At 37.3% G+C, this 22,281-nt stretch overlaps 1 protein-coding gene across 1 annotated transcript; it reads left to right on the plus strand.

The window, feature by feature from the left end:
- The first annotated feature begins 634 nt into the window (after positions 1-634).
- On the plus strand, positions 635-5,517 carry LOC145675322 (uncharacterized). The gene is made up of 2 exons (XM_081745716.1): positions 635-645; positions 2,598-5,517. The coding sequence occupies exons 1-2, from the start codon at positions 635-637 to the stop codon at positions 5,515-5,517; spliced, it is 2,931 nt and encodes a 976-aa protein (XP_081601842.1).
- The last annotated feature ends 16,764 nt before the right edge of the window (positions 5,518-22,281 follow it).

Here is a 22,281-nt window from a genome sequence, read left to right on the forward strand (position 1 = left end):
GGTGTTTGTCCACCACAAAGCCCACACAGCGCGATCTGGGATGGAACCAGGGACCCCAAGCACCGGAGGTGAACGCTCTACCACTGAGCCACCGCACTTTCTATTAAAATGGAAAGATTTTAAAATTTACTTTAAATACAGAAATGAATAAATATTAGCCCATGACTGATTTTTAGAAAGTTATAATTTTAAACTGTCATTGCTTGTGTTTCTGTTAGATGTAAGAGCAGGGGTGAAAGTAAGGGGGAGGACACCATTCTCCCACTTCCAAAACTATCTACTGCATCCCTCTACTTCCTAAAAAATACAATGGGCAAAGATAGGCACGGGGGACGGCGTGACGTCATCCGTCCCCGTACTTTTTCAAATCCACTTTTACCCCTGTGTAAGACTAAACTGAGAGCATGACAGTTAACGTTTACAAATAATGTATTTTCGCTCAGAATTGCACGAGTAAAACAGTCATAAAACATTATGACTTTTCATAATTAGAGTAGATTTTAAGTAGTTATTTAGTAGCAACAGAATATAGGGAATATACAATGTTAAGCCAATTTCTGATATAATAGATTTCCACTGTACTGTTACATGACAGTGTCGTGTGAGGAGAACTAAATGATATGCAGAGTTGATAATGAATGCAGGGTAAGGGGGACTCAGAAGGTCTCCTAAAAGATTCTTCCAATTTTCAGAACTAAGGGGCCATGCCCCCCACCCTTGGAAAATATCCCAGTTACGCCAATGCTAAGTAGCAGGGAATTTTGGATTTTTCGTTGTCATGATTCTTTCTACTTAAATAGCTGCAGTAATTTTGATTTGTCACAAAGATGTCCAATACTGAGTTAATGCCGAAATCGCCGTAAAATATTAGATTTTAACAATATGAGAATTGCATTTGGAACTTACAGAGATTTAGCAGATATAGTATGTGCAAGTGTATTGTGTAGTTTTGTATTCGTAGCTTGAACAATATTTTGAGCTGTGAAGCCTCGAAGTTTGCTTGTTTCACTTACTGACTAACTCACCTTATTCTTCAGTCTTCCCAATAATTTTCCAAAAAGGCACTTCATATCTTGAGTATAGAAAAATTATGAAACATCACGTAGGTCGTATCACAGATTTGTATTTACTTTTTGTATCTGGGGATATTTTAATGCTAAAACCAATGAAAATCGTTTCCTTGTGCTTCAGTCAACCAACCATACTTGAAAGTTTGTTGGATTGCATTTATGTTAAAGTTACTTCGAAAGCTCGAAATCATCAAAAATTCAGATGCAAAACTGCAGCTAAGTTCTTTAGCATTAAGTGGGTAAGATAGAGGACGGAACATCCAAGTTGCTTGGCGGCAGCATGTAAAGGCAACTGGAATTAACTTGTATAATTTTTGTGCATAAATGTTAATGCTAAGCAGCTTATACAAAGAACACCCAAACTGAACCGTTCGAGCTACAGAAAGAAATTTGGCACTAACATCTATCACCAAGATAAAACAATTGCAAAATTTGAATAAAGTTGCCAACTTAAATCCAATATGGCTTCCAAACGTACTTTCGTAATAAAGAACATCTACACCGAACCGCTAGAACTAAAGAAACACAATTTGGTACAAAGTTTTATCATGAAAGCTACGTAACAGGAAACCCAGAAATGTCTAATACGACCGCCAAAATATTTATGTAATAAAGAATGCCCAGCTTGAATCACTGAAGGAGAAAAATGAAATCTGGAATGAAGACGTACATTAAGAGAAGGTTGTGAATAGGGAACGTAATCCGGAGATCCTGAAACCTGAGATTTCGGAGCTTCTTAGTCCTCATATCCCGGGATTAGAAAATTCATAGTCCCGGGATTTCGGACTAATTCAAGATGATTCAAACGTATATGATGATGATACTCCAAACGTATTCCCAACTTACTAAGTGTTTAGTCCTAACTTGTTTATTTAAGTTGTTTTATTTAAAGATGTTTTTTTTCAATGTAACTGTTAGCTGTAGAAGAAGAAGAAGCAAAGTGTAGGTGCTTGTTGAAACTGTGTATAGCAGCAGTGTGTAGTGAGCGCGTAACCTGTAGCTGCATCATCGTGGTGTTCAATGTGCATTTTATTTTAACTCGGGAATTGTAAGAAATATTAACAACATTATTAAACAGAACTATTACAAAACGAACCAGCGTTTGTGTGATACAGTCCATCATAAAGATTTGGTCCTCCTACCCAGATGTTAATACGTGTTTATGTGTTTTATGTGACCTACGTGCTAAGACTTGTGTATTAACAAGAAAGAAAAAACTGTGTGGGCGACAATGGAAGCTTACAATTCCCGAAAGCGTGTTTTAAAAGGTAAGGTCACTCGTGCTGAAAACTGCATAAACAATATCACAGAACAGGAAGATATTAGTGTAGTTCAGGTCTACAAAAACAAAGTGAGTGAACTGTCACGTGAAACAAATGAGCTTTTGTTTCTAGCCAGTAACTTGTGTGCCGAAGAAGAAATTTATTTGGTGCAAGAAGAAGAGCTTGCTGCTATTGAAGATATACTTACAAAGCTTAACGTGAAATTAGTGTAAGTGCAGGGTAAATTATCTCACGCTTCTTCTAGTGATGTGAATAATCAAAAACACACAACAGAAATTCGACTTCCAAAATTGCAGTTGCCATGCTTTAGTGGGAACTTAAATGATTGGCTTTCCTTTCGTGATTTGTTTATCGCAGCAGTGCATAATAATGAAAAATTGACGGGTGCACAAAAACTTCAGTACTTAAAAACTAGTCTGCAAGGTGAAGCAGCAACACTTATTCAATCTATACAAATAACTGACGATAACTATAAAGAAGCTTGGGACCTGTTAAATTTAAGGTATCAAAATAAACGAGAATTAGTCACGTCCATCTTGCGGCGCTTTGTGAGTCAAGGTCAAGTGCAGCAAGAACCAGCTGGCGCGTTACGTCGGTTGTTGGATACAAGTGTTGAGTGTGTGCGATCGTTATCAGTGTTGGACGTAAAAGTAAACGAATGGGATCCTTTGCTTATATTTCATATAACAGAGAAGCTAGACAGTGAAACAAAAAGGCAGTGGGAACTTTCATTGTCAGACAGTGAACTACCAACATTTGACCAATTGGTGAAATTCATAGATCATAGGTGTCGCGCATTAGCAAGTAGTACTTCAAATGCAAAATCAACCCCAACCAGTGAGCCAAGCAAGAGTAATAAAAAATCAACAATAGCGCATCATGCTTCAGCTCAATTTTCGTGTTGCCAGTGCAAAAGCAAAAATCATCCTTTGCATAAATGTGATGATTTTCTTTCGCTGTCAGTTGATGAACGTCATTCCTTAGTGAAAAACAAAGCATTATGCTTCAATTGTTTACAATCTAATCATAAACTGTCCAGTTGCAAATCAGCATCGTGTCGTGAGTGTAGCAAACGTCATCATACTTTACTTCATTTTCCAAATAAACAGAACTCAGGTGTTTCAGTGGGGACTCATTTTTCAAGTGAAACTAATGTGCAACATGCAGTGTTATTACAAACTGCAGTAGTGATGGTGAAGGATTCATATGGTAATTTACAACCTATGAGAGCCTTGTTAGATTCAGCCAGTGAAAAAAGCTTTGTGTCAGAAAACTGCATACGACTCGGTTTACAAAAACAGCCTGTGTATGTACATGTGTCGGGACTGAGTTCCAGTAATGTTGCTCGGGCAAAAGGTGTTGTTAATATTGTGTTTACATCAAGTTACGATGTTAAATCAGAATTTTCTTTAGAAGCGTTAGTGTTGCCAAAGGTAACAGGTATGCTACCAAAACGGTATATTCATAAAAGCAAGCAGTGGTCGCATGTTAACAAGTTAATATTAGCAGATCCGAATTTTAATGTTCCTGACAGAATTGATCTGTTATTGGGTGCAGATATTTACCCTCAATTGCTATTGGCGGGTGTGTGTAGTGGTGTTAATGGTTCTCCCGTAGCAGTGAATACCAAATTAGGATGGGTGTTGTTTGGTTCTATTGGCAACGATGAAGTGCGACGTAAGGAATTCACAGCGTCAACATATCATATCCAGTGCAACAGTGAAAGAATTTTGCAACAATTTTGGGAATTGGAAGATATTCCTACACAAAAAATAATGTCGTCAGAAGAAAAGCAGTGTGAAATTTATTTCGAGAAGACCCATCAAAGAGATGAGACAGGTAGGTTTCATGTGCAGTTACCCTTTCGCGACAACAGTGCAAGACTTGGTGAGTCACGTGAAGTGGCAATTAAACGCCTTAAGCAAGTAGAAAGTCGTTTGAAGAAGAGGCCTAAAATGCGTCAATTATATGTAGATTTTATGCACGAGTATGAGGTACTTGGGCATATGGAGATTATTCCAGAAAGTGAAATACTGAAACCAAACAGTGAAGTGTGTTATTTACCTCATCACGCAGTATTGAAAGATTCCAGTTCTACAACAAAACTGAGAGTAGTTTTTGATGGTAGTTGTAAAACTTCATCTAATGTGTCATTGAATGATAAGTTACTTGTCGGACCTAGGTTGCAGTGTGACTTAATTCCATTACTTGTGCGTTTTAGACAACATAATGTGGCATTGACTGCTGATATTGAGAAAATGTATAGACAGGTGAGAATCCAACCAGAACATAGAGACTTTCAGCGAATTGTGTGGCGTGAAAAACCTAATCTTCCGATCAAAGATTACAGGCTTGTGACGGTAACTTATGGTACAGCTTCAGCAAAATATTTAGCGGTGAAAAGTTTGCAACAATTAGCGAAATATGAAGAAGAATCATTTCCTCTTGCAGCAGCTGTAGTAATGCAAGACTTTTTTGTTGATGACTTAATCAGTGGTGCCAACTCAGTTAGTGAAGCAAATCAGTTACAAGAACAACTCAGTGCATTATTGCAGAAAGGAGGTTTTGAACTGAGAAAATGGGCATCCAACAGTCCCAACGTTTTGGACTCCGTACCCTCTCATTTGAAGCAAGCGACAAGTAGTTTAGACTTTGATAGTAGTAATTTAGTGAAAACGTTAGGAATTCAGTGGTATCCATCAAATGATGTATTTTCGTATAATGTCAATCTTGTGTCAGTTAAGTCAGTTGTAACTAAGCGTAATATTTTATCAGAAAGTACAAAAGTGTTCGATCCATTAGGTTTGATTTCTCCAACTACTATTGTTGCGAAAATATTATTGCAAGAAATTTGGAAACTAAATTTAGAATGGAACAGTCCAGTTCCTCAATGGATTTTGAGGAAATGGAGGAATTACTACTCAGAGCTTTCTTTATTGAAAAACATCAAAATCAACAGGTGTATCACTATCACTCAAGCTACGAGAAGAGAGTTAATAGGATTCTGTGATTCTTCCGAAAAGGCCTATTGTGGAGTGGTTTATATGAGGTCTGTATCTAAAGACGGCCAAGTGAGTGTGAACATTGTTATGGGAAAAACGAAGGTTGCTCCAATCAAACAAGTGTCTTTGCTCCGATTAGAGCTCTTGGTGCCTTGCTATTAGCTAAAATGATGAATCTCATATTAAATTCATTACGTTTGGAAGTGCATGATGTAATTGCCTATTCTGACTCTACTGTTGTGTTATCGTGGCTGAATTCGGATTCAAGCAGATGGAAAGTGTCTGTCGCGAATCGTGTAGCAAAGATTCAAACTCTTTTGCCATCAGTAAAGTGGCTCAAAGTGGATTCAAAGAATAATCCAGCAGACTGTGGTTCTCGAGGTTTATTACCTTCTGCCTTACTTGCACATCACTTATGGTTCTCAGGCCCAGAGTGGCTCAAAAACCCCATTCTCCCAGAGTGTAATGAGTATACAGTGGATTCAAAGTTAGTCAACCAAGAGGAAAGAAAACATATAGTTTGTATGCATGTTCATGTTGATACCTCCATTATTGACAATTGTTCATCGTTGGTGAAACTTGAGCGAATTGTTGCATATTATAAGCGCTTTATTAATAATTGTCATGTGTCGCAAGGAAACAAGCACACAGCTCCACTTACAGTAACAGAACTTCTTCATTTACATATTGTTTCAACTTTTACAGTTCTTTCAAATATTACTAATTCATCTTTTGTGTGTATCTTGAACTAGATCGTTCAAGGGTGGGGGCTATATTTAGTCCTAACTTGTTTATTTGTTTTGTTTAAAGATGTTTTGTTCAATGTAACTGTTAGCTGTAGAAGAAGAAGAAGCAAAGTGTAGATGCTTGTTGAAACTGTGTATAGCAGCAGTGTGTAGTGAGCGCGTAGCATATTTTCGAAATACACTGAACTCTAGCCAGAAGGCATTGTGAACGGGGTTACGCTTGGCAACAATGTAGGAAAAATGAATGACGTTTATATCGCGATCACGAGTCATGACCTACATATACCACAAAGTAAACGCCAGCTGGTGTCGGTCCTGGTAGCCGAGTCAGTTCGCATCAAGACGCCGTCGAGTCAACACGGGTGCTCTGGTGCTTCCACAGTGTAATATAGCCTATAGTATCGTATACCATATATACGTTAAGTGTATTTCATAGCTCTGATTACTATATCAAAGCAAAACTACTGAAGTAGGAGTTATACTCCGTACTCTCAATTATTGCCGTTTCGGCGTAGTGTCGGTGTATCAGTGCAAACGTGAATATGGAATATAAAAAAGATCTTCAATTTAAACTAGAATTTGACAAGAAGTTCCGTGCAGTTCGACCAGTCCCCTTGGAAATCTACCATTGGATGAACTGCACTTTCCCAGGTATTTTTGATCACATCAGTGCCATGCAGTTAAATAGTGAAAATTTTTGTATTTTTCTAAAATTCAAAACGCAACAGGAATACGATGACTTAGCAGCTCATGCCCCTGGTGAGGTCCCATTCACTCATTCAAATAAGGAAGTGAGTTTTGTTCGAATTATTTCCGCAGCAGATCCGACTACCCTCCTTCGTGTGTTTGAGTTTCCTATCGAGGCACCGAACAACTTATTGAATGAGGCTCTTAGTGCATATGGTTCAGTGATTAAAATAGAAGATCAGGAATGGGCCCCTCCTTATCCCCCTGGTATTAAAACTGGAACTCGCCATGTACATATTAAACTGACATCTCATGTGCCATCCCGACTTCTAGTCCATGGTTATAAAGTAGGAGTATCATACAGTGGACAACCGATTACATGTTTCCGATGCCAAAGCTCTATGCACACCGTAGCGAACTGTGTACTGAAACGGGGGGCTCAACCCCGAGGGGCAACGAGTGTAATCCCGACCACTTCTCCGTCAATTCCTCGCATGACAGAACTCGGAAAAGTGACTCCTAAGACATCCTACAAATTAGCCCCACCTGTCATTTCTACGAAATCTGGTAACCAAGAAGATGATCTTGAGCATCGACCCTCGGTTCCGGACCCAAAGGAGTTCCCTGCACTTACAATAACGTCTCTTGAGAAAGCAAAGGACGATACCCAACTTTCCAGTAAACGAGTGCCTTTATTGCCAACATCGGAGGTCTCCGGCATACGAGTAGAGCAGCATATCACCTCACACAACATGGAGGTTGAACCACATCCCTCACCAGTTGAGGATAGCGAGGTCCCGAAAGAGACACAGGAAGAGCATCTTGAACCCTTTGAAAGCGAGTTTCTCCAGCATGAGACACAAGGAATTAAATTTAGCGATGTTATTTCTAAACAAAAAAGACGCAAATTATCCCGGAAGGAAGAACTGAATTCTCACTTGGGAGGCAGCCAAGTCTCTCTGTCTTGCGATCGAGACCCACGGACTCGCCCACAGCAGGTGTTTGAAACAGATACATAAGGTATTGGTCTTCAAGGTCAATGGATACGAATTCACTCCAAGTAGTGTGGTGTGTGCCTCCGTTGGTTTGTTCTTTTTTTTCTCTACGTCACGTGTGTACAACACAAGTGCCCTCCGATTCTAATAGTGCAAGAGTGCAGAGTGGAACAGCGGTATTTATCACGTATACAAACAGGAAATCCTTGAGTGTTAGTTGTGTTTAAATATACCATCGCCGTATGGTTTTATTTTTACCTGCAGCACTTATATTCATAAACATCTATCATGGATTTTGTAAGTTATTTTTTGCTTCACTTCTTAGTTTTAAGACTCATATTAATTTTGAGTAGCGTAAACTTACGTAGATATCGACATTGCACAGAAGTGTTATACTACGAAATTTTCCTCTATATGACTGTGATAAACTCTTTATCCTTTCTCACGATAAATTTAAATCGCGCAAGTAGTGACGATAAAAAAGCATATTTAAACCAATTTCTTATATGTCATAAACCGGATGTAGTTTGTGTGCAAGAACTTATACATGATTCATTTCACAATATGATGGACTATGATGTGTTTGCTAATTTAGGACCCACCACTGAAGTAGGGATGTTTATCAGAAAAGGATTGGGGCATACCAATCTTACTCTCTCCCCTGACGGACGTATTATTCATTGTGTCATACAGGGGCACTTGGTCGTCGGACTATATGCTCCTTCTGGCTATACAGCTAAGAAGGAACGGGCTGAATTTTATGGCCAAAGTTTGCCACAATTCCTGCCTCCTAATATTTCTCGTATGGTAATCATGGCTGATTGGAATACCACTGAAACCAGTGCAGATTCAATTCCGCCCACCCCCCCCCCCCTTGTCCCGCATTTTTGGAATTTTTGCGGGCTTATCACTTACGGGATGTAGTCATTGTTACCAATTCACCGAGGACCTATACCCATTGTACTTCACATTCGAAAAGTAGGATTGACAAAATATACGTCACTCCTGACTTATTTCACACTATTATTGACGTACAGACTATTATACCATCTTTCAGCGATCATGCAGCGATCAAGCTCCACATAAAAACAGATCAACCCTTGCCAGCCCTTAGCAGGCGAGGATACTGGAAGTTAAATACATCCTTACTTCACCACGACGGTTATCGGGAGGAACTGGAACAACAATATTCCTATTGGGAAAGGATGCAACAATATTTTCCAGATCTCGCCTCTTGGTGGACGACATTTCTTAAACCTAAGATCGCTCGGTTCTTCCAAGGTAAAGGACACGAAACACGACACGATCGGCAGTTGATGTTTGAATTCCTCTATGAGGCATTGCGTCAGGCATGGTGTGCGGCCCCCTCACTACAGAATAAACGCACAGTGCAACAGCTCAAACTACGACTCCAAAATCTCCAGGCTCCCACACTCATGCCTTCTTTTATTAATGAGACCACATATTATAGGCTTGCCCAGGAAACTGTCACTATTTACGACGTTGCACGTCTATTGCACCGGCGGAAACAGGCTACAATAGTAGCTTTCCGACTCCCGAATGGTGTTATGACTAGTGATTCGATTCAGATCCTAAATGTTTTCCGTGAGCATTACCATAAATTAGTACAACCCCGACCTTCTGACACCAATGTTACAACTCAGTTTTTGTCGATTATTCCCAAACTGATTACGGAGGAAGAGGGTCGTGATCTCATGCGCCCCATAACTTGTCAGGAAATATGGATGGCCCTCCAGGCAACAAAAGGAAAGGGCGCGCCAGGATATGAAGGTCTGCCGTACGCGTTCTATAAACAATACTGGACTTTTCTTTCCGATACCCTAGTCAAGTTATTTAATACATATTTACAGGGAGGCCCCATCCGCGGTAACGTCGGAATCACAATCTTTATCCCGAAATCCGCCAATTCCCAGACTGTACAGGAGTACCGACCCATCACTTTACTGCCTACCGATTTGAAACTTTTTACCAAAATTCTGACAGCACGTTTAAAACCCATATTGCAAAAGTATATTAGTCCATATCAGGCAGCCACCCACCCCAAATATAACATCTATTATGTGTTACGTTCGTTACGGGATTTTATAGCGTACGTGCAAACTCGGCGCATTAAGGCGGGGGTCCTTGGCATAGATTTTTCTTCCGCATATGACTGCGTTGATCACGGGTTTCTTCTTCAAACTTTAGACGCTTGGGGATTTCCTCCTGCATTTCAACAAGTCATACGACAACTATACCAATCGGCCCAATGTCGAGTACAGATTAACGGTCATCTTTCTGACATATTTGCTCTGCAACGCGGATTACGGCAAGGTGATAGCATCTCGACGAGTCTCTTTGTGATAGTTCTAGATACCTACCTCCGGGCTCTGGCTAACATTACCTCTCCCGGTATACCGGAATACCATCAATTACACGTCTTCGGATTTGCGGATGACGTAACCTTAATAGGAACTACGCCCAAAGATATGCTCACCGCCATCCGCATAACTGACGAGTTCACCCAGTGCTCCGGCTTGGCATATAATAAACACAAGACCAAACTCCTGTCATTTCACGGATTCTCCCTACCTTCTTTACCTGATTCACGCTCTCACATTCCCACGGTTGATGTTTTAACAGTACTCGGCATAACTTTTCATAGCGATGTACGCAAACAAATGGATGCTGTCTGGCGTCCTATAGTTCATCAGATTAAGCAGATGCTATACTTACAACGGTTCCGAGGTCTGCATATCATACATAAGGTCCAATATCTTAACCAGTATGTTGCTGCTAAACTTTGGTACTACGCGCGCACCTTTCCCCTCCCTTCTGTTTACGTTCGCCAAATTGAATCTGTATTTATGTGGTTTCTTTGGCGGGGCTACTACTTCCGCCTCCGCCACAACACTATTTATCTTCCTCGCAGCGAAGGGGGCCTTGGACTCGTAAACATTCGTCTTAAAAGTCAAGTTTTCTACATGCTAGATGCGTATCAAGACGTTGAGCCCCACATGGACTATACACGGGTGTGGATCGAATGTTTCTGGCCCGAATACTCCCGACCAAGGAATCCGCCTTTCTGCAGATTTGGCAAATTATGTCCTACCTATGTCACCAATCTTGTTCAAGCATGGACATATTCTGGTGAGCTTGCTTCCCCTACTACATATACTCACCAAACCTTATACCAGCAATTGTGGAGAGCGTCACTTGTAGATGTGAGAGTCCGGGTACAGGATATGTTCCCCAATAAACAATGGCGCCATATTTGGCAAAATCTAAGAACCAATGTCCTCCCTTTGCACACACAAGCGGTATGGACGACCCTAGTTCATCAACTGCCTGCCACACAAGAACGACTTCTGCGCATTGGACGTACCACAACCCTCACCTGCAAATATTGTGGCCACTCCGACACACTACCTCATCGCTACATGTCATGTTCAGGTGCCGATATTATTTGGAACCTCCTCCTTAGTATGTTGAGCTTGATCTGTCGTACACCTGTTTCTTTATTTACAGTCGATCTCCTATTCTTTCCTGCATTTCAGTATTACCCAAAAACCAAACATAATACGGTCCTCTGGTTAGTTGGTACCACATTATTATATGTTCATCATTCCATGCCGTGGAATGATGAATGCTTATATTTCGACTTTCTACAACGGGAACGCCGCAAATATTTTTCAGTCGATCTCGAAAGACAATCTTTCAGTGGTTTTTTGCAAGCAGCTCTGTCCCACCTGTCGGGAAAGACCGGGAGGCCATGAATTGTGCTTGTGAACATTTTCCTTGTTATGCATAACCATTATCATCGTACAGCGGAGTAGGTTTGCTCAGAACCACATCTTGGACTCTCTTCCCAGTGGTCGGTCCTAGATTACGCCTATATTGTCTCCATGTAATTTTGCTATGTAATATTAGTGACAGAGTACAATAAATATTCAGTGGGTTAGCACAACATACTAGTAAGGAAAATCGTTGTTGGCGTGGGTTCAAGTCCTGCTTTAGGAAAGTTTTTTTTTACTACTTTAAAATTTTTTTTATAATACTTCTTTCGTTAAAATAAGATTAAAATAATATTGAAAAAGTGATTTAACGATTATTTTTTAAAATTTTCATTAAACTTCTTTCCTTAAAATAAGTTTGCCCTTGTACTTATACAGATCCATAGTAAAAGTAGAGTAGTAGTAGTAGTAGTAGTAGTAGTAGTAATAATAATAATAATAATAATAATAATAATAATAATAATAATAATAATAATAATAATAATAGGAACTGGTTAGAATGCAATTGAGCATTCGTTTCCGTGCGATGTTGCCAAACCTAATGCCTTCTGACTAGGGCTGAGTGTATTTCGAAAATATGCGAGCGCGTAACCTGTAGCTGCATCATCGTGGTGTTCAATGTGCATTTTATTTTAACTCGGGAATTGTAAGAAATATTAACAACATTATTAAACAGAACTATTACAAAACGAACCAGCGTTTGTGTTATACAGTCCATCACTAAGTGCTATTTCTTTTTCTTACAATGACCAAATCACTCAGTTTCCTGCTTATTATCACTTTCATCTCACAATTAGTGTTGTAAAAAACGTTTTTTTTCTGTGAAGTTTTTTTCAATAAAAAAATGGTTCTTTTTCATGCTTTTTTTCAAATGTCTGTTTTTTTCTGGGAACTATTATTTATTGATTTATGTTGCAGATTATTGAAATAATCAACAGAACTTGAGTCGAAGCCCTCGTAACTTACAAATCGTTTGTTTCTTTTTACCTATACGAGCAAAATTGTGTGATTATTCCATTCGGACCCAGGTCACTTTTAGCTAGGGATGCAAGGGCTCGAAAAAAAACCGACTTTTTTGGAAAAAACTCGATTTTTCTGCTTAGCTTTTTTGCTTGGAAATTTTGGGCTTTTTTTTTTCAAAATTCTGCTTTAAATTGATAAAGCAGATTTTGTTTCGCTTCTCTATATAACACAAAAAGTCATTTAATTAGTGGTTGATGCCGATAATAATATAAAACCTCGAAAATAAACCATGAATTTCGAAAAGATATTTCAAACAATTTTACTTCTCAACATACTTGCATTATGGATTCCAAAGGATTAACCAATGCATATAATATTTTTTTAACTTCCTATATACAAAAGTAAGCAGGGTTGGGAAGAACCATCGTTGTTTTTGAAAATGCCAAAAACCCGTTTTTTGGGAGGAGTTTAAACTAGGCTTTTTTTTGGCTTAAACAAGGTTTTTGGGGTTTAGATATTTTGCTTTATGTATTTATATTACATATTGACGGAAATAAGTTTGTTTCGCCTTGGTGTTATTATGCAACAACGGGGTTATTTTGGAAGAGGTCGCATAAGCTTAAAGAAGTCCGGTCAGCAAAAAAACTACGGAATATATTTAACTTAAGATAAATACAACTGCACAACAAACATGACTGAGTGGAGCTTTTGCGCTTCTATCGGGAAGTTCGGGATTCAATCCAGCATTCGACCATTCTGACAAAGCTTTTCTTCATTCCATCTGTGAAGTAGAAATAGTGCGTGTACTGTGAGTTGGCCGACTTCCTTTCTTATTATTTTTAAATCGTTATTATTACTAATTACCAGCAGTGACGGTTTTGCGAAGGTTAGAGGGGCGGTCTTTCGGACTGAAGCCTGTTCCCCAAAATTACGGAATGTCTAAAACAAAGGAAATATCTATTAGTTATGCCTTTACTCATAAACTTTAAGCTCCCGTCAAATAAAAATTACGAATGTTTAGGAAAACTAAACATTAGTAAGAAAAAACCCCTCCCAAAATACTCTTCCAAATCCGCCACTGATTCTCAGTATAAAATGATTTTCAAGGTTGTATTCGGAAGATTATCGCAAAATATATAAACCAAACGAAATATTATGCCTGTACTCATAAACTTCAAGCACCTCCCAAATAAAATTAGGATATTTTAGGAAACGAAACAATCAGAGAAACCCCTCCCAAAGTACTTTTCTCAATCCGCTACTGATTATTTGTATAAATTAGTATTCAAGATTGTATCCGGAAAATTATTGATAATCTTTGCACAGCTACAGTATAGCAGAAATGTGGAAGTACGGTTTGACGGATATATTGGAAAACGTATGCTTTGACGGATATATAGAAAAACATAAGTTTAACTTTTGCGCTAGAAGCTAGAGCTCTTAGAAATGAAACACGGATGACAAACTATAATGATCTACAGAAGAAAAAAATGTCGATAACTCAAAAGTTAAAATAAAGTTAAATAGCCTCTAAAATTGCCCTCAAATACTACATTCTTCATGTTAGCTTTAATTCGTAAAACATGTGCTCCATCCATCTTGATGGTGAATTTCAGAGCGAAATATGGCATTTAGGTCATGGAATTCTTATCTAAATATAGAATATACTATAAGAAAACTATTTAGATAGAAAAATCATTAAAATGAAAAAAGCCAAAATTTTCAAAATTCTCGTTTTTTCCCAAAAAAGCCGGCTTTTTATGTGAAAAAAAACATCGATTCAAAAAAGCCGGCTTTTTTGCATCTCTACTTTTGGCGTTTTCCTACATTCTCAGTTAGTGACTTATTGCTCAAAAACCATTCATTCGATTCATATTGTTAAGGTATTGCTTTTTAGAAAATGGATGTAGCTATGTTTTGGTGTAAGTTGCATTGCAGTCTTGCCAATGGGTGGGAAATTATTGAGGTCAAATTTAGGGGTGAAAATTTACAAAAAGATCCCTAGCCGAAATTCAAATTTTTTTTGTATCTAGCACCACCGCTGCTATATGGGTTCAATTCACCTAAAAATTCTTTGGTGTCTTGACAAGATACAGTGAAATCTTGAAGTCGCTGACTTCCATTCAAAGCGAGAAAGAAAAATTCTTTCTCGTCATACACAAGAAATTTTGACACTTTTTACGCCTCAGAAGCAAAAATCAACAGATGTGCCGGGGCTACAGCTTCTATAATTATCCTATTGAAACTCTTTATGGTGCGTTTTGTACGGCAAAAGGGAAACTTTCAGGTAGTGGTACGCTTGTTTCAATGTACGCAACAAGAGGGAAATAATAGAGGGGAAAAGGGAAATTTTCCGAATTGTTTTAAACCTAAAATCAGGAATTAATTGTTTTGGCTGGAAAAACTGACACCAGACAGACAAAATCTATCTGAGAATAAACCTTAGTACTCCAGAAAGATATCCTACAAGTATCATGTCGATATCTAACAAAGTAAGCATGAAAGTAAAAAAAATATATATCTCATGCTACCTGAGAAATTAACCATTTTCAGAACAGGGTTTATTATAAACCTCAATGTACTTCCCCTAATTATTCTATTGAAACTCTTTATGGTGCGCGTGTAGGCTAAGGACGATGCTTTTAGACACTGGTACGTTTGTTCGAGTGCAGCCAACAAGAAGGAAATAATAGAATCTAAAAACATATTTTTTTCCAATATTTGCCCCTAAAATCTGGAATCAAAATTTTCTGTAGCTGGCAACACTATTATCAGACACACACAAACTATCTTAAAATAAGCTTTGGTATTCCTCTAATATATCCTACAAGTATTGTGACGATATCTAATAAAGTAAACATGTCAATAAAAAATATCTCATTCTACCTTTAAAAAATCAGTTATCTTTCCAATTAGAGAACAAGGTCTACTGTAAACCTCTACTGTACTTCTAATTATCCTATTGAAGCATTCTATAGTGCGTTGTGTAGAGCAAAGAGGGGACTTCCAGATACTCGTACATTTGTTCCAATGTAGCAAACAAAGACGAAAATAATAGAGACAAAACAGATAATTTTCCCAAAATTTCCCCCTAATTTCTGGACTGAAAATTTTCTATAGCTGGCAACACTGCTACCAGACAGGCGGAAACTATCTTAAATTAAACATTGGTACACCACTAATATATCCTACAAGTATTATGCGATATTTAAAGGAGCAGTTCGACTTAGAAATGCATTTTTAACAATTTATTTCCATTTGTAGAGTTGAAAATTCTAAAAGGAATGGTGTTTGTTTGATACGTTCAGTCGTTAGCGAGTAACAGAGGAAGAAATATTTTGTGATGACGTCATAGGTGGTCAAGGAGCGAGAGCAGGCTTACATACTACACAGTGCCAAGCATTTCGTTTGTGAGAGGTGCGGTGGCATGTTCTAAGTGCGGTTTCCTTTTCCAGAACTGATTGCAAAGACTTACAAATTTCATCTGCATGTAGAAAATGATATCTGATGGTTTTTATAATATTTATACAATCGATTTTATAATATTACAAAACATATCGTATAAAGCATGAGTTCAGCGTTTCAAAAAAAAATCGAAACCAATATGTAAATAGATGGCGGACGAGATTGCTGTAAGACCTAAGTACCTTTTCTTTGATCATTCTTCCGATTCCCAAACATAAGTATGTTCATTTTCAAGTTTTGTTGCAATTTTTAACGCTGACCCTATAATTTTGTGCTTCAAGGTATGTACAGGAGCGCAACATATGAGGCAAACATGAAATAACATCTATAAAGTTTGCCAGAATACGAAAAACACTTCACCGGTTAAATTTCTTTTATTTGCATAGCTGTCCGCGGAACAACTCTCATCACCCGTTTCATCATCATTGTCACATGATACAAAAAAATTAAACGATGAATCAATGTCTTGAGGAACAGTCATCGTCACTGATTCCTTCTACAAGCCGGTACATTTCACTCCGTAATTCACATTGTATAGCTTATTTCTAAAGCAGTATCTCCAGAATCATGAGTGACATCGTCTCTATTACCCTCTAATGCCTCGTCTTGACTACAACCGCCAATTGCGTCTTGTACGATATTTGTACGTTGGTAACTGGACATAGATCGGTGCTTGTTCAATGGCTCGGATTTTAAACCTTTCAATAATATATTTGGAACAGCATTCTTTCTCAGTTTGCGTGTAAATAATTCTCCTGGCATTAGCCAGAAGTGGATCTAAACGGTAAAAACTCAGTGGCGGGGGGGAGTCAGAACCCAGACTATGATATGTATATCATGTTTACTAAAAACTTTCAAAAATATCTAAATAATAGCTTAAATCAATTTTGTCACTCAAAAACTGGAGTTCCTAGCACCGCGGCCCCAGCCTAGATCCACCACTGGCATTAATTTTTCTTTCAGTAGACTTGACTTCTCGAAGGCAGGCTCTTCAAGATGTTTGAAACACGAGTGATTTTATTTGGTACATTTTTTCCCCATTGATTTTCTTGAGCCATAATTTATATCGATCTGGTGATTTCTCACGACTTGGAAACGTAAGGAAAGATACTTTATGTACTCAGCTTTAATTGCACAAGAATTACAACCGAAAACACAGCAGGTGTTAGGCATTTCTACTTCACTTCACAGATATAGCACGCGCTGTACTAACACGTGTTTTCTACTTCACACTAGTGTTTCTTTGAGGGAAAAAAATCCGGGGGGGGGAAGGGCACTTAGTATTCGGAGAGGCACATTATTTTTACACAGTACTATTATATTTATTTATTATAGACGTATTAATTTGGTCTCCTCCGGGGGAATCTCTCAGAGCTCCGGGAGAAAGTGCCACCCTAAAAACATGTCTGGAAGAAACACTGTTTCGCACAACAAACGTAATTACTGCTCTCTCTCCTAATGCTGTAGGAAAAACAACTAACAAAAACGTCCCTCAAGAATTCAACACAGAGCGCTAACAAATCCAAAACACAATCTATTAAATCCAATGCACTATTAAAGGTTTATCAGCTGCGTACAAGGGAGTGACTGCTGACTCACATTGAGTTCCTCGCGTATATCACTAGTGACGTCAACATTTACGATTCATCAAAAACAAATGCCTGTAGAAGCTGAACGAGACGGCTTATCAAGATATAGAAAAATACGGGTCCCTTATTTTTTGTTTCTCTTTCTATTGCACCAAACTTGTTTTTAACTCGAACTGCTCCTTTAAGGAACAAAGCTTCTAATTACCAAAAATATATTACGATAAACAGAAGAGTAGGAAAAAGCTACAAAAATCAAGGGTTAGAACCTAAATACGAATTTTTCGTGCGCCCCCTAATTACCCCATTGTATCGATCTGTACTTGCGTTTGTTAAGCAAGGACAAATGTTCGATTGGCGTTAAGTTAACTTGCACTCGGACTTATAGGCAAGTCTTAATTAGGTCTTTCTACAACGAAGGAAGCTACAAGGAAAAAAAGAAGTGAAAGAAATTCGAAATTAGAAAATTCTCGAATTTTTGACTAGGGTGAAATTTGAGAAGGAAATTCGACACCAGAAGAAAAAGAAATTAATATTATAAACTATGATCCAACCATATTTGGCGAGAATAATATCCCGATATTTTAATTAGTGTCCACACAGGAGCGGATTAAAAAAGTGACACACCCGTGTGTGCCACTTTGGCCACCTAGGCCACCGAGGGGGGGGGCAAGACATGATCTGAATATTTTTATATCAATCTTAGTTTCCCTGGTTGATGCTAACACTTTGTTTACGAAAGATTGTATAAGTAATAGGATACTATCTTTTCAGTTAAAATACCGTATACCGTGTTTCATATTTTATTAAGTATATTGACAAGAGGAACACAAGTAGATACTAATCCTTTGTACTCTTAAACTACGAAGATGTAAGGAGAGATTTGATTCCTTGCTCATGAACATCTTAAAATTCTGTCTGGAAAATTGTGTAATCATATTATTTAATATCAAATAACTAGAAAGGATAATATTAATCATAGTAATGAATAATGAGGCTTGTTTTGCAAAAGTTATATTGAAACTGGGGATTAATGAACAACTTATATTTTTAATTCCTCATATACTATTAAATGTATATTATTACTCTAAGAAAGACAGTAAATACTGCAAGCATATGCTACGATATTTAAAAAAATAATTTTGCAGCTTCCTGAAACATGTTCTTTGCCATTAGGTGCAGTTTTCACTTTCTTGGAATACATCAAAACTTAACAATATTTAGAATCATTCCACACTTCAGTTATACAAAATAATCCTAAAACCTACAATTATGTGGATTTTTCTAAATTTAATTTTATATACACTCGTACACCCCTAAACACTGGAAAAGGTAGAAGTTGTTTCTTATTATTCTCTTTTTAATCAATATTTCTTATTATTAGAAAGACGAAAAACATTTTAGGAACTGTCAATTTTTGTGCAATTAAAGAATATCTTGGGAAAGACTTTTTTTTTTGGAGAAATGTTATATTAATTACTTTTAAAGTGGCTGATTAACATATCAAACCCTTGTAAGAAGAAATGAAAGTACGCTGGAATTATTAAGTTCCAATTGGTTAATTTTTGGGCCATTTTTCGTGGCAATTACAATGCTATTCCTGCAGCTTTCTTAACTTTGCGGGAAAACAACTAATACGTAATCACGTAACGGCAAATATTATATGGCAGCATTTTTTCTATGAACCAGTAATATATATATACAAGAACTTTATATTTTCAAATTATAGACTATATATTAATGGGTCACTTCAAAAAAGTGAGGGGACAACTGCCCCCCTTTGCCTTCCCTAATCGCAGCCCATGCGTACAATTATAAACAATACATCAAATAAAAGAACACCTCAAACAGTCTTTGCTACAAGTGTTCGATGTGAGATTCATTCATCACACGGTACATATCTAGTCGATAGGCGAGAAAGGCCCATAAACTTTCCGCCATATGGCATAAAACACATTCAATTTAGGGGAGTCTCGTTTCAACTGTACCATCTCCTGAGGATGCAAACATTATGAGTGCTCACATTAGCTCTTAGGTGAAATGTCAATTTATCACTGAAGACGACACGATCCAGGAAATCTTCATTGTTATGCAGCAATATTTCACTTGCGAAATTGGCACGTAAACTGTAGTCTGTAGGCTTTAGACCTGTAGCAACTACAAACGATAGGGATGCATAAGGATAAGGTTGCAAGCGTCTCCTTCATATTATTCACACAGACGGTTGCACTGTACAGATACAGTCTTTATTAAAACACAAAATGCTTTCTGCTCTCTAGTATCCATCTTTGCTACTTGCTCTTTCTAACGGCAGACAGAAGAAACAATGAATGTACATGCGTGCGTACAAAACTGTTTGAGTTGCTCTTTCATTTGATATAATATTTATAATTGTAAGTTAATTGTAATAGATACTACAAAGTTTCAAAACCCTAATATTAATTTTGGAACAGCCTGCATTACTTCAAATTGAGTCATACTATATTCATATCTTGTATATACATATCATCAGGGCCGGCTCTAGGCAATTTGTCGCCCGTGCCGCCTCCCCCTTTCTCCAGAAAGAATAAATCTTAAAAGTCATGATTTTAAGTATGCTACTCCAGCATGAACAACGAAGGGGAGGGTAAGTGCAGTTGCACTCAGAAAGGCTTAAATACTTACTAAAAATGCATTCCCGTCGTGTCTGTTGTTTCTTTAAATATTAATCTATTATGTAAGTAAAAGATAAAGGAAACACACCTGCACAAGAAAAATGATAATTCTTTTTATAGAATTCAATATCGAGCTTCATTATCAATGTATGAGTTTGCAATTCCAGTGCAACTAACTTTTTTATCTTTATTTTTTTTATTTTTCTTCTACATCTGTTAATTTTTTTTAAAAACTTGTTTCTATCTTCATTATTATTATTATTATTATTATTATTATTATTATTATTATTATTATTATTATTACTATTACTATTATTATTATTATTATTATTATTATTATTATTATTATTATTATTATTATTATTATTATTATTATTATAGATATAACTATTGAATAATACAATCTCGAAAAGAGTCACACACAATAAGCAACTATTTGTGAAAACAAAAAGAGGGTGGCGGCAAGAAGTATGCAAGGTCTCAAAGAGAGGCGTAACAATAGAATTTAAAAGATTGTTAATCTCTGGTATACGCAGATGAAACTCGCAGGGCCTACATATTCTAAAGTGGGTTCAATCCACTCGGGAATAGTAAAAGCAGTGCTCTCAACGTGTCGGGTCAGGTCAAGATTCAGCCCCACCCGACTCATGACCCGAGTCGCTCTGACCCGATCCAACCCATTTCAGAGCACTAAAAAAGCTTAAATTCGGACTATGTGTATGTATAGAAGATATGTAAATAGTCATTTGTGTATACCAGGGATTCCCAATCTTTTAAATCTTTCGTCTTCCTCCTTAAACCTTCCATAGGCCTGCTTCGTGCCTCCGACATCTCTTTGTTTACAACATTCGTACTTACCGTGTGTGAGTGCTTTAGAGATTGTCGTATTCAACAGTTATTTCTCAAATCAATAATAATAATAATAATAATAATAATAATAATAATAATAATAATAATAATAATAATAATAATAATAATAATAATAATAATAATAAGTTTTAGTACAAAGAAGTTCTAATTTCCATGTCTGTGACGTATTTAAGAAGGGATAGAATTTTTATCGCAATTTTAATGTTTGCGTTTGTAATTGTTTTCAGGCAATACAGCGAAACATCTATATGTGAATAAAGGCATAAAGTAAGTGAAAAGATGGGCCTTATGCTCCGCCGCTTTTATTCTAAAAGTCTTCTTTCCCATGATAAGTATTCGCAAGTAGCATAATTAATTGATGGGAAACTGACAGTGAAAGCTAAGTATAGCTGCTCTGAGAAACTATCTTCTACCAGAATTCGTAAGCGGTGGCGTGAATAAATGTTATTCAATCCGTATCGACATCTGCAGTTGATAAATGAATTGCACTAAACTATAGACCCTGCAATAAGATTTTTGCTTCGCAAGGCGTGAACGAAGTAAACGTGATCAACAAAGAGGTCACGTACCGGCATCAAAATACGGATATCAGCGCATATGAAATTTTCTTGAACAGCATTTTGACAGGCGTCTGCGAGGCGCACGATACCGAAGCAGAGTCCCCTTTATCATACATGTTTTCATAATGTGGTCCGATCGCTTCTTTCAATTTTGTCGTATTCAATAGTTACATCTCAAATTAATAATAATAATAATAATAATAATAATAATAATAATAATAATAATAATAATATTAATATTAATAATAATAATAATAATAATAATAATAAATATAATAATAATAATAAAAATAATAATAATAAATTTTAGTACAAAGAAGTTCTAATTTCCATGTCAGTGACGTATTTAAGAAGGCATAAGCGCCGACTTGAAGAAAAGATTGGGGGGGCCACTGGCGCAAATCCCGGGTGGATGAGAGCGATATGTCCCCTCAATCTTGGACCTGGGGGACAGTCCCCCAATAATCTGACGTGAAAAGTGCTTTTTGGGATAAGTGTTACTGGCATAGGCGCCGACTTGAAGAAAAAATTGGGGGGGGGTCCAAGCAATGAATAAATATATCATCATCGTATTCAACCGTTTTCAATAAACTGCTTGATGAAGGC

Source organism: Thermobia domestica, chromosome 18 (assembly GCF_964235325.1).
Source record: "Thermobia domestica chromosome 18, izTheDome1.hap1.1, whole genome shotgun sequence".
In the NCBI taxonomy this organism is placed as follows: Eukaryota; Metazoa; Arthropoda; class Insecta; order Zygentoma; family Lepismatidae; genus Thermobia; species Thermobia domestica.